General features: G+C 34.5%; 2 protein-coding genes across 2 annotated transcripts; one reads left to right on the top strand and one right to left on the bottom strand.

Annotated features, from left to right (window-relative positions):
• The first annotated feature begins 1,111 nt into the window (after positions 1 to 1,111).
• Positions 1,112 to 13,559, top strand: LOC127091733 (SAC3 family protein A). Its single transcript, XM_051030425.1, has 14 exons — positions 1,112 to 1,473; positions 1,575 to 1,646; positions 2,339 to 3,193; positions 3,520 to 3,969; positions 5,104 to 5,205; positions 6,550 to 6,647; positions 8,400 to 8,577; positions 9,460 to 9,945; positions 10,049 to 10,189; positions 10,443 to 10,502; positions 11,673 to 11,803; positions 12,612 to 12,745; positions 12,849 to 13,084; positions 13,288 to 13,559. Exons 2-14 carry the CDS (start codon positions 1,587 to 1,589, stop codon positions 13,387 to 13,389), a joined length of 3,033 nt encoding a protein of 1,010 aa, XP_050886382.1. The 5' UTR covers positions 1,112 to 1,473; positions 1,575 to 1,586; the 3' UTR covers positions 13,390 to 13,559.
• Positions 13,560 to 13,806: 247 nt separating this feature from the next.
• LOC127091734 (uncharacterized) lies at positions 13,807 to 14,665 on the bottom strand. The gene has a single exon (XM_051030426.1). The coding sequence runs from the start codon at positions 14,494 to 14,496 to the stop codon at positions 13,912 to 13,914; it is 585 nt and encodes a 194-aa protein (XP_050886383.1). The 5' UTR covers positions 14,497 to 14,665; the 3' UTR covers positions 13,807 to 13,911.
• Between the last annotated feature and the right edge of the window lie 786 nt (positions 14,666 to 15,451).

The raw sequence follows: 15,451 nt of genomic DNA, 5'->3' as shown, positions 1-15,451 counted from the left end.
TTTGGATCTAAACCTTTATCTTGTAATAAACTACTCAGTTCACGATCACCTTGCCTTGCCTTTCTTTTCAACCTAGTAGCAATCCTATGACCATTCAACCTTTCTTGGAATGCAAGAGCCAAATTTAATGGTTGTTGATTTGCAGAGCCAGATGTATTAGACGAGAAAAATAATGTGTGGTTTGATTTGCTATATATTGCTTGTGTAGCTCAAACTGTGATTACAATTATTAGTTTGTGTATATTTATCACCAATAACTACGTTACTTTGAAGATGTGGCGACCGAGAAAACTCAAGCTTCAATGATGGAAAACTCAAAATTTTAGTGGAGGAAGAAAACAATGGAATTAACCTTTTTTGTTTCTTTTCAAAAACTACATGTCAAACTTTCATTGGATATACACAATTTTGAGTTGACTATTTCATTCCATGCCAGCACCGTTAGTGCCACATCAACAACGTTAATGTCACATGGTCTTTTTTGAAACGGAAAAATGATAACTTTACACACGTTAGTTAATTTAGAAGATCTAATTATTAAAAAAAACTTAAAAGCCCAATCTCTTACAATAAAATAACTTAAAAGAACCTTCATATAATTTAGTCTTTAATATAAAAGATATAAAGAAATGCATTTGAAAAAAAACCTTTATTCTAGACAAACAACTAACATCTATTTAGTGCAACTAATTCACCAAATAAAATATATATATATATATATATATATATATATATATATATATATATATATATATATATATATATTGATTAATATATAATATTATATTAATTAACATATAATATTTATCAAAAAATTAATTAACATATTATATAAAACGATGGTCATACAAGAACTGACTAATACTTTAAAAAAATATAATTATAATAATTAATATATGTTATTATATTATTTTTAATTTTTTTTTTTAGAATATAGTATATATTATTTTGACTATAATTAACTTTAAGATGATATTTATTAATGATTGCATTGAATTAATAAATTTAATAAACTTCAATTAAAACTTAATAAGCATCAACTAAAGTACCCGACAAAATATTTAATCAAACTTTATTATCTGTTTATAAAAAGCTCTACCCAAAAAACTATACCTTCTTTGCTATGCCTATATACCCCGACCCGAACCAAGTTTATATTTCTTCCTCCCTAGCTTCTTCTCGCATCACGACCCAAACACTATATTTCTCTCTGTTTTGTTCCGGCGTTTTCGCCAATAACCCCTTTAAACGTTTTACTGCAAAAGTCCTCGCGTTTTCAATCTCTTTTTTCTCCTGTTAATTACTAATTCATATATTTCTTACCATTTGTTTCTTTTTCTTCTTTTTTTATTTTCACCGTGTTTTTTCTTCTTATCCCCAATTTTGTTTTTTCCTCCGATTCGTATCTGTTCTTCTGATTCCGCCGCCAACTTTTTCTCAATTCCTTTTGTTTTTCGTCTGAGAACTTCAAAGGTACGTATTCTGTTGTTCACATTCGTTATCAACTAATTAGGGTTTTTGTGAGATTTGTGATGATTAAGTTAATTGGTATTGTTATTTTGATTGATATTTAGGGTTTTTGAGATATGGCGAACGAAGGTACTCATACTGAGACCTTAGCTCCGGTGGAGTCGCATCTATTCGAGGTAACGATGGTTAAATCCACGGCAATGTTTGTTTGTGAATCAATCAGTATAGGTTTGAAAATGTAATGAACTTTGTGAAATTGTTAATTCATTAAGCTTCATCTAAACCTTGCATTTAATTGGAAAAATTGTGATCCTTAATACCTTACGTTACCGAGAGCTTGAATTTATTAATTTGATATTTTCTGGAGAAATATCTATATCATAGCCGGTAGACATAAATGTATATCTATTTAATTTAATTTAGTTATCATTGTTTTCGTGCCTGTATTTTTTCGGTTTTCGGAATGTTTTTATATATTTGGAACCAAAAGCAACTATATTGTCTTTGTCACTTAATTTCACTTAATGCACACGTGTTTCAACTGAGGTTTTAATTGCGGTTGGATTTATGTTGCAATTTTTGATATTGAAGTAAGTTATGGCATTCAATGCGGTCGCAATTGCAATCGTGGAGGCTTCCCGATCTTTATATTGCAACCGCAATTGTGGTTGCAGTTTACAGTTTTAAACAATGCCGCCAACGCGGTTGTAATTGCGATAATGGAGGCTTCCAAGCTTTTATATTGTAGTTGTTGTCTGCAACTTAAAACTACGGTTTCAATAGTGGAGCTTCGATTTGTTTTTATGCTCTGCATATTGGTTATGCTTCAAATGTGTAACTCACGTCTCCTTTTTTGTCGTCTTTATAGAATCGGCTTGTTGATGCTAGCCAACATCAGACATCTTCATATGCTACCACGACATCTGGGCCTGAAGCTGTATCATGGACTGTTCAGAGCTCCACGGCAAATGGAGTTTATTCTAATCCAACCTACCAGTATGATCAGCATCCGCAGCCACCTGGAAGAAGCGTTCAAGAAGGTCAAAGTGTATCATCAGTTGCTGGTAATACATCAAATTTGGGAACAGCTAATGCACCACAAGATTACAATGCATACACATCATATGCAAACTCTTCTAATCCATATGGTTATGGCAGCAGTACGGGATACTCAGGCTACTATAACAGCTATCAGCAGCAGCAACCTAATCATGCTTATTCACAGCCTGTAGGAGCATATCAAAATACAGGTGCTCCTTATCAGCCTATTTCTTCCTTTCAGAGTACTGGGTCTTATGCTGGATCTGCAACTTATTCAAGCACTTATTACAATCCTGCTGATTATCAGACAACTGGAGGTTACCAAAACAGCAATGGATACCCAAATCAAGCGCCAGTGTGGAACAATGGCAGTTACTCAAGTTATTCCTCTCATCCATATACAAGTTACGCACCAGATTCCAATAGCTCTTATAGTTCTGGCGCTGCAGCAACTTCAGTGCAGTACCAGCAACAATACACACAATGGGCAGACTATTACAGCCAAACAGAAGTCAGTTGTGCCCCAGGGACAGAGAACTTGACTGTCCCAAGTTCATCTACTTTGGGATGTCCTGTTTCTGCAGCTACTAGTGGTTATGCAACTCCAAATAACCAGCCTCCACAATCATATCCACAATTCTGGGGGCAAGAGTCCAGCACTCCTGCTGCTCCTTCTTTTCAGGTTTGAACATCACTGAGAAAGTTTGGACAAACCAACAGTATAACAGTGTGGCTTGAAAGAACAGATAAATTGCTATTTGTTCACACCAAATTGCTTTTGTTCACGCCAAATTGCTTTTGTTATGATTTTAGCCCTTACATTACAAAATTATTCCTTTATGTTAGGTCTTCTGTGTTGCAATTTTATTCATATTTTAGTATATTGGTTATTTAATCTCTGTCATGCTTCAGTTGCACAAGATTGTTGCATTTGATTAGTCAGTTGTTTTGTAGTTTTGCTGGCTTAATTAACTTATTAACTTCATGTTTGTTTCTTTTGGTGATCAGCCTGCTGCAGTAAATAGTGGTGATTATGACAGTTACTGGAAACATGGCGCCCAAACTAGTTCTCAAATTATCCAAACTAATCCTATTCAACCAAACTATCAAAGTCATTTGGATTTAAATTCTTCTTATGATAAATTTCAGGATCAACAGAAGACAATATCTTCTCAAGGAACCAATTTGTACTTTCCCCTTCCTCCCCCTCCCCCTCCCCCTCAACAGGTTAATCCAGCGCCCTTACAATGTGCTCCATCTTTGGATACAAAACAAGTAAGCAAGTTTCAGATTCCAACAAATCCTCGAATTGCTTCAAATTTGGCCTTTGAACAATCTAAGACCGAGAAAGATAGCTCCACATCCAGTGCAGCAATGAAACCTGCTTATATTGCTGTTTCTTTGACTAAACCAACTGAGAAAGTATCATCTAATGATGCTGCTAATTCTATACTTAAGGTAGACTTGAACAATAATTTCACTGATTTTATTTCACTATAAGGCAAACTTACTCTCGCCCTGCCAATTCATTTATTTTTCATTTTAATAGAAAATAAAAATGCATATAATATGACACCATATAGTCAGTTGATAATAATTAAGGAATAGGAATAGTGAAAATTTCACCGTTACGATTTTTTGAAAATGGGAATAAAGTCAAAATAAGCTGTAACAATTTTGTTATCATTAGTGAAAATAGGTATAAAACTGGTAAATGTTTTCTCAAATCAAACAATTCAGTGTTTGAATTTACCGAAGTGTGGGCAGATCTATTCAAAAAGGAAAAAAAAGGGTTTGGAGGATAAGGATCAAATTTAGAACACCAACAAAGCTAAATAATGCTATCTGGGAGGGAAAACCCCTTAAAAAGACCAACTGTTATGCAAACATTCTTGCTAAATATTTGCTTTGTTTATACACCTTAACTCTGGCTAAAATAGTACAGGACCTTATTTTGGAGCTTTTGTATACAGAGGTCTGACCTTTTAGTGAAATTCCAACGTGTTGGCACTAAGAACCTACTTTTGAATTTCCAGAAGTAACTTTTTGGAATTGATTACATGCATGAATGTTTCATATATTGCAAACCAAATTATGATGGTTTTATGCCTGGTTATTGGCATCTTAGTCAACAGCGTATCTCGATTTGAAACAAAAACTGAACCCAATTAATATGAATCTATGTGCGTATCTATTTTGGACATGCATCCTTATTCATTATGATGCATTCCATTTCACAATGATAAATCCTGATTCGTTATGGTTAATCACAACTTGAACATTGTGTAGTGCCACTGCTAGCCAGCCAATTATTGCCAGCTTTGTTTAGCGGACCACTTCTCTTTTGTTATTTGATTTACGACTTGAATTATGAATTATTTTATGGTTCATACATGATAAAGCTTATGGTTTTTCATGTCATTCTTTTTTACTTGAAAATGCCATAATGTATTGTTCGCTATCTTACTATTTATAGTAAGATTACGTTTGCGATTCAGAAAATAAGTATGATTTACAATTTGAGTCTCAATTTGATAACAATTTTTATGTATTTAGTTCTAATAATCATCATTGAACAATTCTTGCTCACAGCCCGGTATATTTCCCAAGTCTTTGCGCGGCTATGTTGAAAGAGCCTTGGCTCGTTGTAAAGATGATAAGCAAATGGCAGCATGCCAGGCTGTCATGAAAGAGGTGAGTTTCACTTTTATTTTGGAAGAAGTGAATAAAGAAGTTATTATTTCTTTTAGCTAGTTATTAGTTCTTCTTAAATCCTTCTCTTAATGATTTTACTAGATTATGTTTGCCCCTTTTCTATGTTTTGCATAATGTCAAACAGTATTTTTGAATTATTCTTCTTGATAATTTTGACAACTAATTTCTGCAACAGCCTAAATTGATTTCTGTATCTTTATAGCCTTGGGATCAAACAGAGCATGATGTCTTTTTATGTTATATTATTGTTTTTCCGCCCTTGTGGAACTCTACCAAAAATTAGAGCATGAGGTCTTGGTCTTTTGTTATTCCGAGCAGAAGCTTACAACTTTGTAATTGTATAAGCTGCCTGTATTTTGATAAGTGACTTTGAAGGCATCATTGAGAAAAAGTGAACAAATTTATACACACAACATATAGTGTTGGTGGCAAGTGATGGCTGATATATAAGCACATAGAAATAGACACACACACACACACACACAGAGAAATAGACACACACACATTGTTCACTGTTCATATTTAACAAATGGAAGATTTAAAAAAGAGACATATTGCCATCATAAAATATAAAAGCCGTATATTTCTTTACCGTATCTTAAGCTAAATAAATTTTCTCTTCATAGTACTGCATCCAAATGTACTGAAATGACATAAGGAGAAATGTTTAGCAAGCTCTTGAATAGAATTTCATCCTCACCTGTCTAATTTTCCTCTCCCTTTATGTGTGTGATCTTTAATGAATAAGATAGCTATCAAAGCAAACGACAATATATTGGGTATAAGTTGTAAAAGAAAATAGGATGTTGAAACAAAGCCTGGAGTTGTAAAAGGAGTCTTTGTTGCGACTACCATTCTGCCTCTATTAAACTGGTACTCATACAACTATACTTCCTTGGTTGGTACCATAATTCTGTTTTACATGCAAATTGCTGAAAAATCAGACTGCTCACCAGAACTAATCATCTGCACTAGTGTTTTGACAGTGTGTGATATAACATTACTGAAATTCATTCTAGTTTCTAATCAGCAAACAGAAACGTTAATTTTCGGAGATACACTTTCTGAAAACTATAAACGGATAGTGGAATACATTTTTATTTGATCTCTGATCACCAGCTAGCCAGGATAGATTATATCTATTTTAGCATATTAGTTTACAGGGATTTCTCTGTTGTAACAGGCATTTAATTTTTTGCACTGTCTGGTTGTGCTTCTTGTTTCCATTCATTTGCGTCAACAATATTAATTTTTTTTTTCAGGATTTCATTTGCCAGTTTTTTCCATAATCTTATCATACTCCTTCCTTGGTTTCCTTTTCAGATGATCACCAGGGCTACAGCTGATTGTACCCTTTGCACACGAGATTGGGATATGGAACCGCTTTTCCCAATGCCGGATGCAGATGCAGTCAATAAAGAGTAAGCTGTTTCTTGTTTACTTTCTCCGAGTTGGCTTATCATTCTTATTAATTTGCGCACTTCAAGTGCTTCTGGTTTTTATTGATCTTCAAGATTTGATAAATGTAGTGTCTTCTTCAATTCTTTTAACTGGATTAAATATAAGCATGTGAAGATAAATGTAGTGTTTTTATTGAAGCCATATGATTTTAGATGTTATCCAATGTGAAGATAACTTCGATTCAATTCAGACTGTTTGCAGAGCAGGGGCTCACCTGTGTTTCTACTACGGAGAAACTGTTATTATTCCCCTCAAAGGGAATGATATTTAAAATCTTTAGTGTTGCCAAGCACTTATAGTAACATAAAATTGCAGAGTATCTGTATTGTTCATTTAACTGATGTCAATGTATATTTTCTTTAAAAGTATAACTTTCTTCCATTGGTTTCTCCTTTTACAACTAAGCTGCTGCTCTAATTCTCTTTGCTGTTAATTTGAATTAACTTTTTATACAGCTGTATTCCCTCCTACCATTTAAGCTAAACCCCTGCTCCTCTAATCACCCAACAATTTTATCACTACCTGAACCCACCTAACTAATACTGTAACTACTCTATTGCTTTGCCTCATATTTTTTTTTCCGTCTACCAGTTCCACATTGAAGTTCAACCTTGTCACCAAATTGGATCGGGAATTCCCTGTGAGCATGCAATTGCACATACTAACTGAAAAATTGTTTTTAATGAATTTCTGCTGATGCAATCCACCTGTCTCATACTAAACATTTTAGAATATTTGGCATCCTTGAATTTGTACTGAAGTTTTTAGGTAGTTAAAATAGAGATTTTACGCATAATCGGAAAAGGGAAGTAAAGTCGTAAATCATGCAATTGTAATACTAACAGTAAAATTATACGTAATTTACAAAACTCATGCATATGAGATAGTATAAGCAAGGCAAAGAAAACCTTAAATCACACTTGAAATACTTGTAAATTTAAATTCATAACATAGCTCACAAGATGAGTGAAACCTTAAATCACCCTTTAAATACTTATATAAATTTAAGTTCATTCGTAAGTATAGCAGCATAAGAAAGTAGCATGAGATTTCAAAGCAATCTGGGAATGAAATAGAAGGACACAAGGGAAGAAGATGAAACTGGTTGTAGGGAAGGAAATAAATGATGCAAGTGAGAGAGGCGTTGTGGAGATGTCCGTGGCTCTTCCAATCTTATTGGTTGCAATTGCACTTACCGCAGTTTTTTTTCGAGGCACCAGTTACTGCACAGTTAATGAGCACCTGTTCTTAAGCTTTTAAAAAAACCCTATTTCCTAGAAAAACCCTATTTTCTAATCTGGCCTTATTCTGAGCCACACACAGAAAACAGACCGTCTTCTAACCTGAGCACGGAAGCGAGTATTCTGCTGAGCGGCAATTGGAACGTCTTCTTCCCCAACCCTAGTGCGCTGCCTTCTGTCATTGCACTACTGCAACCAGAATCGCAGAAATGTTTCAAAGATCATACAATTTCATGATTAACAGGGGGTGATTCCACCCAATTCCACCAAAATATGATTCTGTGTACCGCTAAGGGCAAGCATAATTGCCAAATTGTGCAATTTAACGATTTAATGATTCTGTGTATCATCCATTTTATTTAATATTATACCATGAATATTTTTTATATTTAATTATCTTGCTAATCAGTGCATATTTTTTTAAGTGATTAAATTATTGTAACGTTCTTATTATGTTATCATTTCATGCAGCAATTCACTGTCTTCTACCCATGATTTTGTATTGCCAAAATCTAAAAAAAGTCCTAGACGGTCTAAAAGTAGGTGGGAGCCATTAGCAGAGGAGAAGCCGGTCGACCATCCAGTGCCAATAAGTAATGATCATCCTGTAAAATACAGTAGTTGGGTACCTAATGAAAAGGATAGAAAGGTATTTATAGATATACTAAGTTATGTTTTTTTAATGTTCCAGCTAGATATCCTTTTTAACCTTCTATTTATGAATCTTGTGTGGAGTTCAACAGCAGTTAACAAGTTCACTTTATTATTAGCCACTAACTGGATTGTTAGTTTATTTCATTTCATGCTGTTTGACAAATAGCAGGCTATGGTTTTTATGTGCTATGGTTTGATTTTATTCCTCAACTAGTCTTCTATATCTTGCAATTTTTATGGTTGCTTTTGTGAGTGAGCTAATACCATCTGAAATATTTATTGATGCACCTTTTTTCTTTTGTAGTATAGAAACTAGTTTGTTTGTGCAAGAGCTTTTTCGATATTAGGTCTTGGGTTTGGTTGTCTTCCTTGCAAGAACCTCAGAATTATTTTCACATGTCTGTCCTATGAGTTTATTTTTGTGTGTCTCTCCTCCATGTTCTGTTTATATATGCTTTTTCATCTGAAAGTACCTCTCTGATCTCAATCAGGAGCAAAAGCACCTAATCTCACTTGTTAAGAAATATATACCAGTATAATTAATCTTCCTGATCTTGTACAAAAGTATGCACATTCTCAGAAGTTTCATTTATAGAAAACTTGTTCCATGAGAATAAGAGTCATTAAAAATAAAAACTTATATTAATTTAGGGTATTTTAGGAATGTCATAATTAAATATAGTGAAAGTAGTTAAATTTGCATATATTTGTGGCCACCTGAATATGGATACTTTTTGCTTATATTCGAGACTAGAGCGGACTATAAGTATTATCCCCTTAAGGTGCTTTTCAAGTACAATTATGTTGACAATGATAAGTATTTTCATATAGTTACATAGATGATTTTCTTTAATTCACCTAAATGAATGGCATGCAGTTGGTAGTGGAAAACAAAGAGACAAAGGAAGACAGTTGGAAGAATACAAAATTTTCTCCATTATTGCAGAGAATATCAAGTAAGGCTCCCCAAAGGCCATTTAAGAAGCAGCGTCTTGCTGATGCTTCTATTGCTCATGAAAATAGTAATGCATCTAGTGATAGTGACAAGGAACAAAGTTTGGGAGCATATTATTCTGCTGTTAATGATACACCAGAGGAATTGAAAAGACGTGAGATTCGTTCTAAGCGATTTGATTTAGGGCAAGCACAACGAACAGAAAATAACCACTCAAGGAAAAAAAATGCTAGAGCTGGAAACTTGTACAATAGAAGGGCTAGTGCTCTGGTGCTTAGCAAAAGCTTTGATGATGGTGTCAGCAAAGCTGTTGAAGATATTGACTGGGATGCTCTTACTGTAAAGGGTACCTGCCAGGAAATTGAAAAGAGATACCTGCGTCTAACATCGGCACCAGATCCCGCCACTGTAATATCTCCTTTTAAGAATTTAAATGGCGTGCTGCTATTTTTATTTTTCTTATTTCTCCCTCCTTTACTAATAATCTCAATACAATGTTGTGAACTTACAGGTAAGACCTGAAGAGATTCTTGAAAAAGCACTATTAATGGTTCAAAATTCCCAAAGGAATTACCTATATAAATGTGACCAGTTAAAGTCTATTCGCCAAGACCTAACTGTGCAAAGAATACACAATCAACTAACTGTCAAGGTACTAAGTCTTAATGAGTTCTGGTCACATTCTTTACCAATTCTTCTTATTCATAATATTTCTCAGTAATGGTTTCTGTACATATCTTTAAATTTCCCTATCCATATGAAAGTTGGTTTTTGACAGAACATAATGCATCTTTTGATTCCTGTAATCGGCCTCACATATAGGAGAAATGCTTTGGTGGTGGCTGTTGTATAGTATGTGCACATGACTGCTCCTGAACTTTTTAACACTTGAAATGATGTTTCAGGTGTATGAAACTCATGCCCGGTTGGCACTGGAAGTTGGAGACCTGCCTGAATATAATCAGGTTAGTTTTGTATGTTATTTGAAGAGACTACAGTATATTAACTCATTTTATGTGTAGATTGTTTTTTTACCGGCCTTGTAGCTATCATATTTCTTTTCTGAGATTAGGGATTTAAATATTTCATTCAAAGTCATTCATGCTTATGTGATTTATATATCGAAGTCGTTCTACAATATATGAAGTTTTATGAGATTAGGGTCTATAATGGAGTCTTTTTATATATTGAAGTCTATTGAACAATGAGCTACATAGTGATGCTTATGTGATTTGCATCCAGAGAACTGTTGTTAAATTCGAGATTCTACCTTGAATTGTAAAGTTTGTAACTCGAGGATCGTAACACGAATCATAAGATTAAGATCCTTCATCCTACTAATCCTACTTGAAGTACAAAAATTGTACTTATACATACATTAATGCGTAAATATATATAGACAAATATTAATTAATTACGTTTAAAATTTGTAAAAATAGGTAAACAATTAATTAGAGTGATAGGGAGCAAAACGGCTCGCCATGCCTATTTTCCTCCTCTCAAGCAAATTAGATCATAAATATCAAAAGTTAGAGGATAAATGCAGGCAGAAAAAAAAGACGAGAATACACAGTAGAAAATAGCGTTGAAGAGTTGCTCACAAAATAGAGTAGAGTTGGTATCAGACCCGGTCTTGGGTAGCTGCTGTGTTTTAGAACTGGTTGCTAAACAAACCCTAATGAAGGAGGGGAGGTTGGATTTTGTTTTAAAAACTGGGTCGAACCTTAATCTGATCTGAACAACTCAACCCAGTTGCACAAGGAAGAGGAGAATTTTTCGTTCCCACCTCCAACCTCGCCATCCCACAGATCTTATGACCTTCTGTTCCTAGGTGTAGGACTGCATGTAAACATGGTTGAAGATCGTAAAATTGCACATGATTCTACGAGAAACTCGGTGATCCCGACAACTTGGTCAGAGCCAATTTAACAATAGAGTTTTGTTGTGGATCTGTTTCAACGTGCATACCATATTAACTTATCTATGCTGGTCTGACCTATGTAATAATGTAAACTGGATTATTAAATTATAGATCTCAAGTCATTAAAGAAATCTAGGTACATTTTGTTTTAAAAATGGGATCGGTCAATTATAGATGCTGTGGATGTTATTTAACTCGGTTTGTGTGATTTCAGTGTCAATCCCAGCTAAAGGCTCTTTATGCTGAAGGGATTGAGGGGTCGTATATGGAATTTGCTGCTTACAACTTGCTTTGTGTTATTATGCATTCAAATAATTACAGAGAACTCCTATCATCAATGGCAAGGTGAACCCCGTGTTTAAATTCTTACATAATTCTCCTGTTTTCAAAATTCTTGGCAGAAATTTTATTATGTACCAGAATCCCGTGCTATTATTAATACCGTAATGTTTACTGTGTTTTGAAATTTTCTAGTTAGTCCTTGGGGAGTTGGGTTCCATAGACATACAGACATTAATTTTGAATATATTAATCTGGTATTAATTCTTTTGCCTCAGATATAGGCTATTAATTTTGAATATATTAATCTGGTATTAATTCTTTTGCCTCAGATATAGGCTATTAATTTTGAATATATTAATCTGGTATTAATTCTTTTGCCTGAGAAATAGCACCCATAGCTGTGGTGTTTATTGATCCCATGTTCTCCCATTTGCTGTTTCTTCCATTTTGTAGCTTCTTAGGCCTTTTAATTTTTATTTTATAATTGAGAATAAAGTGGCGTGTTACATTATCAGACTAGGTGAAGCGTTTATTGTGGGTGCCTGATTTATTGAAGTCTTTAGTCACACTTAAAATAAATGTTCTGTCACAGTTAGTTTACCTTTAAATTATTATGGTTAGAAAAGTGATGGTTTGAAAATTTATTGCAATAATGTCCGGGCAAGGCTAGTTTGGTAGCAACATGATTAAGGCTCAAATTTATGGCTGTTTGGGTGGAAATTAGTGCTTCCGTGTTGACATCTAACAATTAACAAATAAGATAGAGAATTGGATGTGGACATAACTATGGCTACACATTGATATTTTGCCTCGAGTTGTTGTATTAATTGTCTCATTATTTTTGTATGGGTTATTGTGTTGTCTATGGTAGGTTATCTGTCGATTCAAAGAAGGATGAAGCTGTAAAACATGCCCTGGCAGTTCGTGCAGCTGTAACTTCGGGAAATTACGTTGCATTCTTTAGATTATACAAAGCAGCTCCTAACTTAAACACATGCCTTATGGGTGAGTTTTGACCATTTCTTTTCCACACGTGCAGCTGGCTGGTAACATATATTATAATATTATAAGGGGTGACTAACAGAATTGATGTCTCTAATTTCTACAGATCTATATGTTGAAAAGATGAGGTATAAAGCCGTGACCTGCATGTGCCGATCATATCGGCCAACCTTGCCCGTTTCTTATGTCTCTCAGATTCTTGGATTCTCAACTGCCGTTCCCTCAATTGAAGCAAACGATGAGAAAGAGTCTGCTGCTTTGGAAGAGTGTTTAGAATGGTTGAAAGCACATGGTGCCAGCATAATAGCTGATAACAACGGAGACATGATGCTTGATACAAAAGTATGTTTCATTCTACTCTTTGATTAGCTGCAGTATTTAGTTAAAAGCTGAGTTTTTGCTCCCAACCTGTAATCTCAGCTGCATATTATCACTCATCTCTTACCATTTTAAGAGTTGGCTTACTTGTATTAATTTAGAATTTCCCTGTCACTCATCAACCCATATTTTGATAGATAATTTCCTAACGAATGTTCATTTTGCAGGTCTCATCCACTAGTTTGTTTGTGCCAGAGCCAGAGGATGCTGTTGCCCACGGAGATGCCAACCTTGATGTTAATGATTTTTTAGCAAAGGCACCTTTATAGCGAAAAATGTTGCAACCCTTGTTGTATCTGTAGACTGGTTATATTGCATTCAGAATAGAAATAGGTTGTCTAATGAGTCCCAGAAACAAGTCTCAAATCTGGGATCAATGTAGTGAAGTATACAATATGAAAGGAAAAAAAATAATCAATGTAATGGCCTTTGATATTCATTTGTTTTGGAGTGCTTACCATTCTTTTCTGGGAAAGGACAGAACTATAGATGTAATTTAATTCAGAACATAAGTAATAAAAGCACATTAGAATCTCCATTTTTAAAGTATCTTGTCTCAATTCAGATGAGTGACGTACACACTTAAGGAAAATTTAAGTTTGAAATCACATTATTATCAGAAAAATACATTTGGTTCAGTTAACTGTATAACAAATGAAGATCGCCTATAACCATTTGAAAGCATATAGAAGCAATAGCATTTTTTTTCATTGTACAAATTGAAGCTCAACAACAATAATAGTAATAATAATAATATATAACAAATTGAAGCTCAACGATAAAAAAAAACACTAGTTTGTTGAGGAAGAGTCGGGCCAAATGCTGATTTTCTCCTTCTGAAACTTGACATAGATAGCAGTAAGGGCAGCCATAAAATAAAACTGAATAAGTACAGTGCCAGGTGTATGGAAATTAATAACGCTTTTCCCTGTTGCCAATTCCACCAGCAACAGTGCCGTCAATCCAAGTATCGCAACACGACCGTTCAATCTCTCGCTGAATTTGCTAAACCCCAACTCCACCTTCAATCCACCGGAAACCGGTTCTTTTAACGCCACCGGCGGTAGGTACACGCCGGACCCCGGCGCTGACCCTGAAGTAGCCTTATTCGCCTTTCGGCTCTTACGGACTTCCGCCTTCTTGCCAGTGCCCCTCCGGTTACGGCGGCGGAGTTGGTCAATGCGGTCATCAAAGTCTTCTCCGGTGGCGGTTATCTCGGAATTGGGTTTGGATGGGTCCGAATCAGAGGGTGGTGTTTGAGGTTCGTTGGCTCTTGTGGTGAAGAGAAGGAAGTTCCTGCGGATAAGAGGTTTGTAAGAAGAAGATGGCGGAAATGGGTTTGAGAATTGCACGGAAGCTGATGCTAGATTCACCATTTTCTCTCCTTATTCACTCTCAGTTTGAGTTTCGGATAACAACACTTTATTTTGTGGTATAATTCTCACTATCCTTTCACTCAAGAAATACAAATATATTGATTTTTTATTTGGAAAAATCTTTTATTTCATTAAAGAGAAATGTAATAAGAAAAATAGAGCTATTTGTTTTTTTCTTCACCTCCTCACGAAACAAGTTAGCTAGTATACCAAATATGTGTAATTTTTATTATTAAAATATTTTTAGTACCTCACAAAAAAAAATTCATGTCTTGTCTACTTATTGACTAATAATACTATTGGGCAATTGATAATGTTTTTTTTGTTGAGAAAATAGTAATTCAAGTGGTCATGTGGTTATTAATAGGTCAATAACTCATTATTGAGAGTTTACTAAGTGGTTATTAATAGTTCACTAAATGGTTATTAACTAGAAGTTAGTTAGTTAATAATATGATCTTATATAAAAGATATAATATATGTTTGTAAAATTTTAATCCATGATACCATATTTTCTTCATAATTCTCTCTAACCCTCTCATTCTCCCCATTTCTCTATTCACCATTGTTCTTGTGATTTTACATTTTAAAGGAAGTTTGGAAATTTTTGGAGAAAAGTTATGCAGTAGCTAATAAGATAGTTGAAGTTAATTCAAATGGAGGAGAATGAAACTATTAGTGATTTTATTATAATAACCACAAGATTGGTGAATCAAGTGAAAGCTTGCGGAGAGACAATCACTGAGCAATACACGGTTGGTAAAATCTTGAGATTGTTGACGTCGAAATTCGATAATAATGGTTGCCATTTAAGAGTCCATTGATCTTTCAACCATGAACAAAGAAGAGTTGCAAAGCTCTCTCGAGGCTCATGAGCAGAGATGGAGAAGGGGAACGTTGACAAATCTAAGGCTGAAGTTGCTTTGCAAGCTCGTTGCGTTGGAAAGGAAAGGAA

Source organism: Lathyrus oleraceus, chromosome 6, assembly GCF_024323335.1.
Source record: "Lathyrus oleraceus cultivar Zhongwan6 chromosome 6, CAAS_Psat_ZW6_1.0, whole genome shotgun sequence".
Taxonomy (NCBI): Eukaryota; Viridiplantae; Streptophyta; class Magnoliopsida; order Fabales; family Fabaceae; genus Lathyrus; species Lathyrus oleraceus.
The sequence above is the reverse complement of the archived record's forward strand: the minus strand, read 5'-3'. Positions and strand labels throughout refer to the sequence as shown.